Source organism: Oncorhynchus masou, chromosome 18, assembly GCF_036934945.1.
Source record: "Oncorhynchus masou masou isolate Uvic2021 chromosome 18, UVic_Omas_1.1, whole genome shotgun sequence".
NCBI lineage: Eukaryota > Metazoa > Chordata > Actinopteri > Salmoniformes > Salmonidae > Oncorhynchus > Oncorhynchus masou.
In genome coordinates this window covers 61,788,558-61,802,726 of record NC_088229.1, presented here as the reverse complement: position 1 = coordinate 61,802,726, position 14,169 = coordinate 61,788,558, and the positions used below count along the sequence as shown (strand labels likewise).

At 43.4% G+C, this 14,169-nt stretch overlaps 1 protein-coding gene across 2 annotated transcripts in view; it reads left to right on the top strand.

The window, feature by feature from the left end:
* LOC135505064 (vesicle transport through interaction with t-SNAREs homolog 1A-like) overlaps positions 1–14,169 on the top strand; it is a 180,568-nt gene that overhangs the window by 106,593 nt on the left and 59,806 nt on the right. Inside the window, exon 7 of one of the 2 annotated variants that reach the window (XM_064924125.1) lies at positions 27–88. In XM_064924125.1, the coding sequence (XP_064780197.1) occupies positions 27–88 (62 nt within the window). Of the gene's footprint in view, positions 1–26; positions 100–14,169 lie in introns of both variants that reach the window. The other variant, XM_064924126.1, reaches the window with a different exon arrangement.

The following is a 14,169-nucleotide window of genomic DNA, read 5'->3' as shown; positions in this document are numbered from 1 at the left end:
TTCCTTTCTCCTCCCCCTGCTTCTAGCTGAGAGAGACAGACGCCAACCTGGGCAAGAGCTCCCGCATCCTAACCGGCATGCTGAGAAGGTAAGAGGCAGGTAGGGACCATGATTCTACTGCACGTCTCTGTAGATGTCTTCAACTGTGTCATCAACCACATTTACATCCACTCATTTAAGCACAAATACACTGTAGAAAGGCCTAGAACGGCAGTCATACAGTATACACAGATGGTAAATACATGTGTTATGAGCACATACATAAACCCTCACTCATGCACACTCAAACCCACAACATCTTATTTATCCCATATAGTATACTGTGCTGTTCTTCATAATCCTTTGTGAGTGGGATAATTTTGTGTTTTGAGACCGTTGTCTTTTGAACATGCATTATGCCCCATACGTTGTAATCGGTGGGGGAAGGGGAGGACCGTCCTACTCAGTGGAAAAAAATATGTTTTGCAAGGAAGGTCTACAGTAGCCTCAACAGCACTCTGTGGCAGCACCATGGTGTAGCCGGAGGACAGCTAGCTTCCATCCTCTGGGTACATTTACTTCAACACAAAACCTAGAAGGCTCATGGTTCTCATCCCCTTCCATAGATTTTCACGACTTCCGTGAGGACATCCCTCCAACCTATCAGAGCTCCTGCAGCATGAACTGACATGTTGTCAGAAATTGAATCTAGTACTGAAAGCATAAGCTCCAGTTACCTAGCACTACACTGCATAAAATGTGATGAGTAGTTCGAAAGACTCGAAAGACAATAGTTGGACAGCAGAGAGAGAGAGAGACTTTGTTGTATTTCTTTTCACTTTCACTCACTTAGCTATCTAATGCAGCTAGCTAATTTAGCCTACAAAAAAATATGTTCAAACATGCAGGAATGCTATTTATGTTAGCTAGCTAGCTTAGGGTATCCAAAAGTGTAACTCTTTCAAGTCACTCTTCCAGGTAAGCTTTCGGTTCTATAAATGTATTTCCATCAGTGCCAGCCGGTGTAACTGCTAAACTGCTTGCTGTTGTGTGATTTGTAGCTGGTTTACTAACACGTTAGTTCTAGTAATTATGTTGGTTATGACTATAGCTAATATGGTGACAACGATGTAGGCCTTGTGTAGTGGTTATGGTATGAAGGTTTGGCTTGGGAAGGTTTTTTTTCCTCGTCACAGACAGCTATTGTGTTGCACACTGAAGTCCACAAGCAAAGGGAGAAGGTGAGAGAAGGAGAGCATGTAGATGTGAGAAGAAATTACTGTATACAACAAGCAAATTTATGATGCTGTTTGAATGTAGCTACTATGAAAGTGAACTGCGTGTGCGGGAGATCAGCAGTGTATTCATTCCGCCGATTCCAGAAACGTTTCTTAAATAGAAGCAAACGGAACGAAACGGGGATAAACCTACTTGAATTTCTCCAGTAGAAACTTTAGTTTGCAACTCTTTGGACTAATGATTATACCCTAGATCAACTAGATGCAAATGAGTGTGCAAGGCGGTATTGAGTGTGTCTGTCACCTTGATTACTCAAATTTGTCTCTCGACCTGTGCACCTACGTTGTAAACTTTCATTCATAGGCTAAGGCTGTAGCAACCTCATGATGGGTATAGGGAAAATTTGAGTGTCATGTAGTAGCCTAAACCTATTGCTGTTACATTGAACTAGTTGAATGTAATATGAATGACAGTCATCCATTATGCTGTAATAGAAGTAAGCCCATGCTCATTAAAAGAATTATCGGCCTCCCTAATCTTAAACAGCACTGACCACCACTGATTGTAATGCAGAGTACTGTTTTCTGTTGTAAACTTAGCTTTAGTCCATCAATATAATGCAGAATAAGATGAAAGCTGTCCAACAACCAGTACTTGATGTGTTTAGACGAACAAGAAAAACACAAGCTGTACACTCCAATTTTAACAATTTTCCGGCAATTTTCACAAACACACCACCACTCATAGACATATCTCTCTCTCTCTCTCTCTCTCTCTCTCTCTCTCCTTCTCCTTTCTTTTCCTTTCTTTCTTTCTTTCTCTCGCTCTCTCCTTTCGCTCTCTCCTTTCGCTCTCTCCTTTCTCTCTCTCTCTCTCTCTCACTCTCTCTCTCCCTCTCTCTCCTTCTCCTTTCTTTTCTTTCTTTCTTTCTTTCTTTCTTTCTCTCGCTCTCTCCTTTCGCTCTCTCCTTTCGCTCTCTCCTCTCTCTCTCTCTCTCTCTCTCTCTCTCTCTCTCTCTCTCTCTCTCTCTCTCTCTCTCCCCCCCCACTCACTCATACACACACAGATTAATGTCTTGTCACATCACCATTTCATAAAGTGCCTCTGTGCTTTCCCCTGAACCGTGACGCCACGGTTTTGTTTCTTTTTTTTATTGCCCAGTATGGTTTTTGATTAAGAGTAATATGTAAATGACACCAGCTAAATGTAAAATCCTGGGGCTAGGAAGGAAGTGCCAATTGAAATAGATGCTTCAGTGCCTGTAGACAATCAGGGGCAGGCGGGGCAGCGTGGCAGCAGGAGCCCAGGCAGGGCTGTGATGCCGACTGTAACCAATATTTCTGCATATGTCTCCATTTTGTCAAGTCTGATTAGAGGAGGCCTAGGCTCGCCTGGTGTCACCCAGAGCTGTCCAGAAATCATTCATCATCCAGCTCCCCCTCCCTTGTCCTCTCCCGCCTTCCCTCATCCCCCTGCCGCCACCACCCGAGCGCTAAAGTAAATAACACACACTTATTTCAATATTATCATATTCATATTAAAGTTCAGCTGTCACCTAATGGGAAGACTTAATCAAACGTAGAATTTTAGAGCGGTAGCGCCTGCCTAGTGTGGCTCAGGCACGCCGCGCCTCAGGTTTCTCTGGTTAGTCCCGACTCAAATCAGGATTTATGAGGGCCATTCTAAAGCGCGGTGGCCTCTAGCCTCTTCCCAACCGATGCCTTGCTTTCTGCTTCATGGGGCTTCGCGTTTGTCTTTTAGCAAATACCACACATTTTTTTAAAGCATTTTTTTTTTTATGCGTTTGAATAAAATAGTGTTTGGTTGTACGATTTTGTTGACTATTTTCATCTCTATAAGTCATTTATAACCAGAAAATGGGACAATCAAAGGTGCCTCGTGGTGTAGTTTTGATATTTCCTCAGTCGTTTCATTAGATTTCACACATTTGATACCTTTTATTCGTTAACATGGAAATTGTTGTGCTGTTTGGGGGGGTTGGTGACTTTCTGCTTAGGCTGCTTTTTGTGTTCTAAGCTTTTACCAGGAGTCTGTGAAAGAGTTCTAGTGTTATGTAAACGAGGCCAGTAGGTGAACCTCTACCACTACACTATGCTCTGCAACTTCAGTTGTGCTTAATAAATTGCCTTATGGTACTCATTTGCTACTCCCCTTTTCAACTTTTTTCATTTTTTCCAGTACAGCAATTCTCTTCACCTGAACTGTTAGAGGGTGACCGACCCTTGTATTGAATATTTAATACTCTGAATGCAATAGGTATAACACAGTTCTGTCAAGACTGCAAGTGGTTGGATATTTTTGTTTTAAAGGTGAGAAAAAGAAAGAGGGAGGAAAAATAACACTGGAATTAAGACGCAATTGGTCTTGTCACTTCGCCTTCTGTTTTTTTCCTTGTTGACCCTGAGGAGTGGGGAGCCACTCATTAGTCGATCAGTGCCTGAAACCCTGCTGCTATAGTAGGTCCCCAAGACTGGAGTTGAATCAACACTGTCCGACGCTACTCCTCTACAGCATTACAAGGCCTGCCATGCCGTAGGCCCTCTATTACTTAGCCTAGTGTCGGCTGGTGGAGGGCTTCTTCCTCTTCACACTATTACATTATTAATCTAATCATCTGAAGTCCTGAGGGTTTTTAATTGTATTGTCATGGTCATGGTGATCTCATTAACTCTTCATGCTAATGTCTGTTAAAGGAAATCATAATATTATTCAAAAGTAATCATCTCAATTGATACTCATCGGGAGTGAAGCGGTATGAAATTGATAATGCACAATTATAACATTTCCCTTTATTAACGGCCACTTGTGATAATGTGCTGCTGTTCTTTCCAATGACGAGCTGTAAGGGGATCTGCAAATGTTGCATTAAGAGGTGTTCAGGAATAGTAAATACGTGATTGAGTCATCAACCCATATCAATCAATAATATCAATTCATTATTTTCTCAACCTGCTGCATCACATCAATTCATTAAGAGGAAATTGCACACTGCCTATTATCTCAATTATATGTTGTCCAATGGAAACCATGCTAATATAACTGACATAATGTGCAAGCTTACTGTCAGTAATGCTGACAGTAAGACGTGCAGTGGGAAGTGGTGTCTCTGTGTGATTTGAAGTCTTTATTGGTGGTACCACTGTCCTGTGAGGGGTGTAAGGTGGGCTGGTGGGGGAAGCAATGCCTGATTAGAGGAGCCACAGGCTCCAGCTCTCTCCTCAGTTACCTCAGTACCATGGTGCCCTGACATTACAGCCCTCACACTATGGACACAAAATGTCTCCCATGACTTTGCCCAACAGAGGTGGACTTTCTGTGGCGGGAACGGAGGCGTCTCCTGCTGCTACTGCAATCATGCCCAGCATCTCCTCCCAGCCACTGCACACAGCAGAGCAGAGCAACCGGAGTGTTAAGATGCAGCTCCAGACCCAGTTATGACCCAGTTATGACCACTGGAGTTCTGGAGGGTTCCTGGAAGGTGGGGGTGGGTGGGGGGCAGTGTGAGGCCAAGGGGGTGGGGTGTGGGTAGGAGAGGGTTGGTCTTTTCACTAGCGGCTGATCGTGCATGCAGGTGGTCGAGTCAGTCGCCAGTCAGATCAAAAAGTCTAACCCCTGGGTAGACCTCCCTTTGAAATGGGAATGGGGCCGAGATATCAGACAGAAAACATAAGCATTCCCCGACCGCAGAAGGACTCCATATTCATGGTGGTAGCAGGGCTGACAGCAGCAACAGGCAGGCAAGGGCCACAGACTTCAGAGGAGGGCTCTGGTCGCTCTGGACATTGATTAAGAGATCAGCCCCTTTGCCTGGTCCTAGGACTCTAGTCCCAGCATGCCAACTCCCTTCAGCTCCACAGAACAAACCAATGACTGACGATGTGCAAATGCAGCGTGCCTTTCGCTAACTTGCTCCAGCTTGGCCAAACGCGTTGCTTGCTGTATTCTATACTACACTGAATATACCAAACATTCGAAACACCTTCCTAATATTGAGTTGCAGCCCCTTCCCCCACAAACACACACCTTTTGCCCTCAGAACAGCCTCAATTCCTCGGGGCATGGTCTCCACAAGGCGTCAAAAGCGTTCCACAGGGATGCTGGCCCATTTTGACTCCAATGCTTCCGGCAGTTGTCAAGTTGGCTGGATGTCTTTTGGGTGGTGGACTATTTTTGATACACACGGGAAACTATTGAGCAGCAACATTGCAGTTCTTGATACACTCAAACTGGTGCGCCTGGCACCTACTACCATACCGTGTTCAAAGGCACTTAAATATTTTGTCTTGCCCATTCACCCTCTGAATGCAACACATACACAATCCATGTCTCAATTGTCTCCAGGCTTAAGTCTTTCTTTAACCTGTTTCATCCCCTTAATCTACACTAATTGAAGTGGATTTAACAAGTGACATCAATAAGGGATCATAGCATTCACCTGGTCAGTCTGTCATGGAAAGAGAATGTTCCTAATGTTTTGTCCACTCAGTGTATGCTGGTACCCCTCAACCTGCACTCGCTCACTTGAGCCAGGGTTTATAAACTGCAAACTGTTCTGCCAGTGCTGCGTTTTGCTAACCACTTCACTAAGGCTAACATGAGGGATGCACAATATATCAGTGAATATATCGGAATTGGCCGAAATTAGCTAAAATGCCAACATCAGTATCGGCCCGATGTCTAGTTTAACGCCGATGTTAAAAACCAATGTCAAAGCTACCGTGCATACCTATATAACGTAGATACATGACGTAATAACGGCACGTACAATTTTACGCTACACGTGCAACACAGCATTCCTAACCTAGCCCATATTGTCTGCTGTGTGGATCGAGCAGTTAACAAGTCGAGCAGCCATTAGAAAGTGTAAGAACATTTCAGCGAGACAACTCAAAGGTGAAATCCATTAAAGCCAAGATAATGGAATTCATTGCCCTTGACAATCATCCGTTCTCTGTTGTGGGTGATGTTGGCTTTCACCGACTGGTCGAGCACCGGTACACACTTCCAAGTGCGTCACTGCTATTAGCTTCTCGAACATATATACTATGGAACACCGTTTGGGTCTTTAAGTGTCAAAAAGGATACAGTAGCACTGTCAAAGCTGTACAAAAAAAGTATGCAAACAAGCAAACACCGGCCACGAACAATGCGTTTACAATAACGCGTTTGAACTTCTGTGGTAGCTAGCTTTAGCTTTGTACCTAGCTAGCACCAATACAACCAGCCTGAAAACAATGACCAGCAGAAACTGCAGTCATTTTCATTATTCTTAGCAATGATTTAGGGATCGTTGTGAGTAAGTATTCACTAGGTTGCCACTTGTTGTCCGCCTATTGAAATTGAACTTCAGTTCATGAAAATAAATAGCTAGCCAGCTACTTAACCCTGTTACCCAAAGCTATCAGCAGCCAGCTAGCTTCATCTGGTTAGTGAGGCTCAACCGGACCGGGTTATGTGTTGTGAAGCTAGCCACCATAAGGATTAGGCACAATAGTGGAATTTGTGTTTTTCCTTCAAAATTAAAATATGCCATTGACAGTGATGCAAATGAATACAAAGGCTGCAAAGTCCACTATTGGGACTAATCCTTATTGTGGCTAGCTTCACATAGATGGGTCCGACCACCATTAATCGAATAAGAACTGTCTTATAAATTAGGGTTATTTTAGATGAGGACACCTAGCTATATAGTTAGCTAGCTAACTATCAAATAGTGTTATTTGACGTGTATTTTTCTTGACACGCAAAGATCCAAACGGCGTTCCATAGAAATCCTGGTTGAGAATGAAACGACTGAACAAATGAACAACGAAACAGCACAGCAAGTAAGTGAAATAAATAGGTTTTGATGATGTTATACTGGTTATGGGGACATGCATAAATGCCAACAAAATAACTTTTTTGTGCGTGTGTGCGTGTGCATGTGTAAAGTTTATTTAACTAGGCAAGTCAGTTAAGAACAAATTCTTATTTACAATGACAGCCCGGATGACGCTGGGCCAATTTTGCACCACCCTATGGGACTCCCAATCATGGCCGGATGTGATACAGCCTGGATTCAAACCAGAGACTGTAGTGACAGCTCTTGCACTGAGATGCAGTACCTTAGACTGCTGCGTCTCTGTGTGTGTGTGTTAACTATTTAACTGTACTAGAATGCTTAAAAGGCTGCAAAAGTGTTTAATATCGGTATCGGTATCAGGTTTTTTGGCAAGGAAAATATCGGATATTGGTAATGGCCAAAAATATCATATCGGTGCATCACTAGCTAACATGCATCCTGACATTGGTAACCTTATGTGCATATGACCATTCTCTATATCCCATGAATTTATAGAATGTATGTTTGAACAATTTGTTTTATTACATATTGATGGTTAAAGAAACCTGACTTACTATTCTCAGCGCCACACCTTCTCCCTTCAGGAAAGCTGCTATTCACTTCCTTTTGATTCACTGGAAAAGAGTGTGGCTGCATTCGTTCGTACGTTTCCCAGTCCCATTAAGGCGACATTCGCAAACAATGTCAGGAGAGAAGGAGATCCAAAGGGCGCCGCACCAGAAAAGCGTTGGGAGTAGGGAGGGCTCTGAAGTCCAGAACACCTCCAAGTTTAGGCCCTTTCCATCGGTATTGGCAGAGTTTCTTTTTCCCAGCGCTGGAATATTAACTATGTGATATGTGGGTCATGTAATTAATGGAATTCAGCTCCACCAGTGGGCTGTGTTGGGAGGCAAGTGGTAGGGAGTCTTGGGGGCCCTATTGAAGTCTTGTTGTGAAGTCGAACAAAAAGATTCCATATTATTTTTAATTAAAGCTGAAAGATGGAACAAATTATACTTGTCAGTGTTTTTTCTCTCCTCCTTCCTCCATTTCAGTCCTTTTTTCCCCCCTGTCCTTTTATTTATTTGTTTTGCCTTTTTCGAGGAGGAGCGTAAGGAAAAGTCTTGTTAGGATGCTGTAGTCAGGGGAGTTGGAGAGCAGCTTGGGTGGAGCAGTGGCAGAGGGGGCAAGGCAGCTTCTCCCACTCGCGCGTACTCATACACACATACTGCGTGTATAGTGTATATATATATATATAGATATACACACCACACACACACACATTAAAATCCCACAGACTTGCTTGTACTCTCACTCAGTCTATTTAATTTTCTGCTGTGCGAAGGTCAAACCTGCTATTGAGTTTTCACCCACCTGTGTGCCATAATAGCTACCAGAGGAAGACTCCACTAGTATCTCTGTGTCAACGCCTTTGGCGAAATGAGAGCTTGGTCTTCCCAAAGCTACAGTTTATGGTTCTGAGCCACCACACACAGGCTCTAGGAATGAAGAGTGGGGTCTGCCATTGAACCTCACCTGTCCACTCTGCTTCTGATGGTGTGATGTTCACCTCTTTACAACTCTCACTATCCGAATCACTTGAGCTTTGTTTTAGCCATCATTCTTTTAGGAGCCTGCCCTTTCGAAAGTCTCATCCACATGGTGACCTTTGGTCAAAAATCAACCAAAGTCTAGGTCTGTTCATGTTTAGTTGTTTTGAAGCAACGTGTTTGATAAAAGGTCCCTGTTTTTCATTTATGCGAACCAGAGAGTCTGGAATAGCCATAGCCTTGCTCTTATTGCCTATCCCAAGAGTAGTGGACCGATCCCAACGGATGCCTCTCTTTGATCTGTTTCTCTTTGTTGCGGCGGATAATTCCATGTACTACATTAGTACTCCGTTACCTCTCGTCTCGCAATTTATTCAGCCTGGCTGATAACACTTTGGCGTTTGCTTTCCTTCCCTCTGGGTCGCCCTATCTGTTCCCTCTGTGAACTTCTCATGTTTTCCTCTACTATTTCTCTGGCAAACGAATGCGTTGTAGCTGGCTGCGTCTTTTGCCCATCTCTGGCGAAGGCAGCTGGCTTTTGTTAGTGTGTTTGTTGTACATGAGCGTTCAGTAGGGCATACAGCCGTACTGTAGGGACAGTGCGTTGGAGCTTAGTGCCATGTGTACAATGCTGAAAGGCTTTATGAGCAGGCCTCTGTGGATTGGGGATCTTTATCTAAATTAGACAGGCTTCATCACCAATCCACATAAATACGTTGATTGTGTAGCTATGGAAGCAATGGCAGACTGCGAGGAACTCCCATCTAGTGTCAAGCAAAAAACATTGTCTTAAAGATGATTCCCTGCAATTCCACAGATTGTGTCATAGCTTATGCTCTCTGAGTGACTCAAACATTGAAAAAAGTGTTCTCCCTGACGGTCTAGTTTTTTATTTTGATGATTGTTAGTTCTCAAAGATCATCTTATTTAAATTAAAATATAGCTCTGTTATGTTTTTTAAACAGGTATTATTTATTATATCTGGTTTTAGTCATTTAAGTTTACACTGAAAAAGTTTTACCTTCCCGAAAAACTTATCTTTGGGAGTGGCCGCCACTGCTAAATAAATATAGGGGAAACGCTGCTGAAGGCCACTATTTTATTATTTTACAGTACTTTCAGTCTATGTCGAGAAAGACTGTTCATTCAGTCTTTCTTGCTCTTATTCGCTCTTCCTCCACCACTCCTGTTAGTGAGTGCTGATGGGGCGCTTTTGGAGAAAGGAGAGAGACACAGACGAGCCCGGGCTGCAGAGAATGGTGGTTGTTGACAAGGGCAAAGATGGGCTGTTGTTTTCTATAACCAGTGCATTTGTATATTGAGGGAAGAGACTTAACTGAGTAGCCCTGGCCTTCTCTTCTCTCCATCGTTATCTGAAGCACAATGACAGCCGATATAATGGAAACACTTGAGGAAATGAGGGATGCAAAGTAAAAAAGCAGGTGATTCCACACAGGTGTTGTTCCGGAGTTAAGTAAGCAAATAACATTTGTATTTATTATGTATCCCCAGTAGCTGCTGCCAAGGAAGCTAATGGGGACCAGCAAAATTAAGGCCGTTTTATACCATTTTAAAAACATTACAATACATTCAGACTGTGTGCCCTTGGGCCCCTACTCCACCACTACCACATATATACAGTACAAAATCCATGTGTAAAGTGTGTGTGTGTGTGTGTGTGTGTGTGTGTGTGTGTGTGGTGAATGCATGTGTCTGTGCCCATGTTTGTGCTGCTTCACAGTCGCCGCTGTTCCGTAAGGTGTTGTTTTTAAATCTAATTTTACTGCTTGCATGAGTTACTTGATGTGGAATAGAGTTCCATGTAGTCATCCCATCATGCTTAGGGTAATGTACAGACATTTATGACAGGCCATTATTCTGGCTACCATGGCTATGCCCCCATAAGATGACAAGGCCCCTATCTACAGGGCGCACGTGGTCACTGAATGTTTTGATGAGCATGGATACGATGTAAACCATATGCCACGGCCGTCTCAGTCACCAGATCTCAACCCAGTTGAACACTTGGGAGATTGTTGAGCGGTGCCTGAGACAGTGTTTTCTACCAACAACCCTCTAAATGATGGGATTTCTTCTGGGAGAATGGTATCTCATCCCTTCAATAGAGTTCCAATCACTTGTATAAATCTATGGGAAGGTGCATTGAAGCTGGTGTCCCAACGTCCTATTAAGAAACTTTAGGTTGCTGTTTCCTTTATTTTGTCAGTTGCCTGCATATTTGCAAAGCCTATAGACTTTAATGGTGGATTCAGATACTGCTTGTTTTCTTTCAATGTTTTGTTAGGATATTTCACTTACTACAGTGCTAACATGGGATAGTATTCTATCAACCGTATCCTACTTTTGGATGGTCATGGAAGTTACCTGGAAGTTGCCGTAGTTTGCAGCCTTATTGCAGTACTTCGAACCGATTTCAATTCCAGATGGCAATGTAACATTTTAAAGACGATAAACAGAATACTGTCAACATGTCACTTAAACCAGTGGAGAATACTGCCATAGCTGCCAATCAATCAACTAGTTTTCTACTCTGCAACGGGGATTTTTACTCTCATACCTTTCCCAACACCGTGAGGTCAACCCCGTACGACATTGAGGTGACTGCTTGTTCGACCTTTCTGTTTGCATCCCGGTTGAAGTACCCCCTCCCTCCCCAGGCCGTTCTGGCATTCCCCCATTGAAGTGATTCCAGGTGTCACTCCAAGGGTATCTGCCTCGTTTGATCAGCCGTTGAGCACCTGTCGGCTGCGGCACCCTCTGATTCCCCCGTCAGACAAGAGAGACACCAGTCTCCCATCCAAAAGTTTTGCCTCTACTTTTGAGTGATGGCAAGGGGAGCTTGGTGGCAGTTGACGTGTACTGGTGACAGTTAGGTGGAACTGGTCTGAATGCTGGTTTGATTACCTAACTCTTGAGAGTAGCCGTTGGGGAAAGCCTTGATTCCCCTCACTGTAGAAGAACAAAGCATGAAGGTGACTCCATATGCTTCTCCAGACCCAGACAAAACACAAAACAGCCAAAACAACGAAAAGAAGACAAAATAAACATAAAAACAGACTGATGCAGTGATGTTATTCGAAGCCTTGTCTTACAAAGTACAAAACAACGCACTCTTCAACCGTCTTAGAATAGTGTCCAAAGGAGGTCCCTGCATTCTGGAGAAATGAAAGAAGCACTAGTTTGCAAAAGACAAAACAGATGAACCGTAAAGGAGGGAATGTTCTGTGGATATCTGTGCAGACACCGATGCCTGTACTTCCTGTCTTTCATTTCTCTTTTTCCTTTTCGTTCCTCCTCTTTTTTTTCACCTACTGTGTTTGCTGAAATTACAGGTGAGTCCACAGAATGTGGCTGGTGCTCTTTCATCAGGAGAAAGAGAGAGTGAGAAGGAGAGAGACACACGCTTCTCGTGGTGCAGTGTTGTTTGTGGAGCCCATTCTCCCTTTGTGTAGCTCGTGATAACTTATTCAGCGCGGCCCATTCATCCAGGGGTTGAGCGCGGGTGTCCGTCAGGACGAAAATAATGAGGCGACGGCGGCACGGAGTAGCTCCTCTCCCTCTGCCTGGGTCGCCGTCCCCCTCCTCCCTTCCTCCTCTCTTCTAGCCTCCCATTATCAACAGATTTAAATAGATAATAGGGGGCCTTCTTCTGGACATTTTGAAGCAATTAGAACCTATCACACTGTTCCTCCCCTGGCTGTCGTCCCTCCCAGCATGCCATTGTGAGTGCGTGTACGTCTGGGCTCTGCGCTCCTGCCTCAGAGATTGCAGGATACTTCTGCATTCCTGGACACTGGTATGCATGTGGAAGAAGAGAGAGGCCTGGTTTGTCACCATGTTTTAGCACCATACAGACTCTAGCCCACTTGAATATGATGGCTTGGGCAGCACATGCCGAGACATGCCATCGCCTGTGCCATGCCAAGCTGTTCTGTCCTGGGCTGTTTTTCGCCTGTCAATGGTTTCCAGGATGGATCTGCTGTAGCAAAATACCTACCTTCCTTTCGCTCTATCAGTCTCTCATCGACCCTTCTTACTGTCAGCGGACACATTGGTTTGTTGTGACTGAAAAAGGGGATCAATACTTGACCTACAGAATGAGTTGGTACAGGAGCTCAGATATGTTCTTCAGCCCTGTCACTTTCCTCATTTTTACTCTTCGTACACACCAGATTCTCAGTGAACGTTTAAGATCTTCAAATATTCTGCCCTTTGCTGTGGAATTTAATAATGCATGGGATCACCACTACTCTCTGTCTTTCAATGTTCTAGTGCCCTCTTAATGGGAATAAGGCGTTGTGTGTTTGATGGTTCAGATTTACTGCATTTACTTGTAGAGCTTTCAGTCAAATGAATAGACAAATAGAATATATGTTTGCTGTGTGCCTGGTACTTATCAGATTATGGAAAACTAGTGTAAATGTCTATCATGTCTTTGAGGGGATCCTTATGTAGTGTTTGGACAATTGCACTGAGAAAACACATGAAGAAACATCACCGTAGACTGTTTTTTTTGGCATCTAGTTGGATGTTTAAGCTGAAGCTTTGCTGTTGTTGTTGCATCTCTGATCTCTGTTTGGCTGGGTGTAAACGCGTGAAATATTTACGAATTCTGAAATTCATTTTTTTCCCTTTATACTCCTTCTCTTCTATTCTTTCAATCACATCTCCCTGTCTTGTCTGTCTGTCTCTGCCTCCCTCTCATAACCCATCCTAGCATACCCCCATCTTGGAGTTTCGAGGGTGGTTATGGAGAACACAATACAGGCTCGCTCGTTGTGAGCTGTTGACACTTTCGTGTTGCAGATAGCATAAAAGATTCCCTTTATCACAATGGGAGAAAAAAATAAAAACCGGACCACATTTTCAAGAGGTTGTACCATCACTCCCATCAAGCCTGAGGTTTGTTGGCTGTGGGGAGTTGAGAGGGGCTTCGATCATGCCCCTTCTCAAAGGTTTCAGTCCCTCGTTTATGAAAAGCTTCCAACCTTGAGATATTTTATGATTACCACATTGATGGCGTATTGGGGACAATTGAGGTCTGAAAAACAGACAGACAGAAGACTCGTATTGCTATTCCGGGTGTTAGCCAGTGTTGCCTTCACTAGCCGGCTACCACTCAGTTACTCAACCTTGCACCTTAGAGGCTGCTGCCCTATATACATAGACATGGAATCACTGGTCACTTTAATAATGGAACACTAGTCACTTTAATAATGTTTACATACTGCTTTACTCATTTCATATGTGTATATACTGTATTTTAGTCAATGCCACCAAATATTTATGTATTTCTTAATTCCATTATTTTACTTTTAGATTTGTGTGTATTGTTGTGAATTGTTAGATATCGCTGCACTGTTGGAGCTAGAAACACAAGCATTTCGCTACACCCGCAATAACATCTGCTTAACATGTGTATGTGACCAATAAAATTAGATTTGATTTGACTATTTTTGTAGGGATTTGTCTGTTTACTGTATCCATATTGTATATACTGTATGTAGATTGTGTATATTCTGTCTGTATATTTAATCT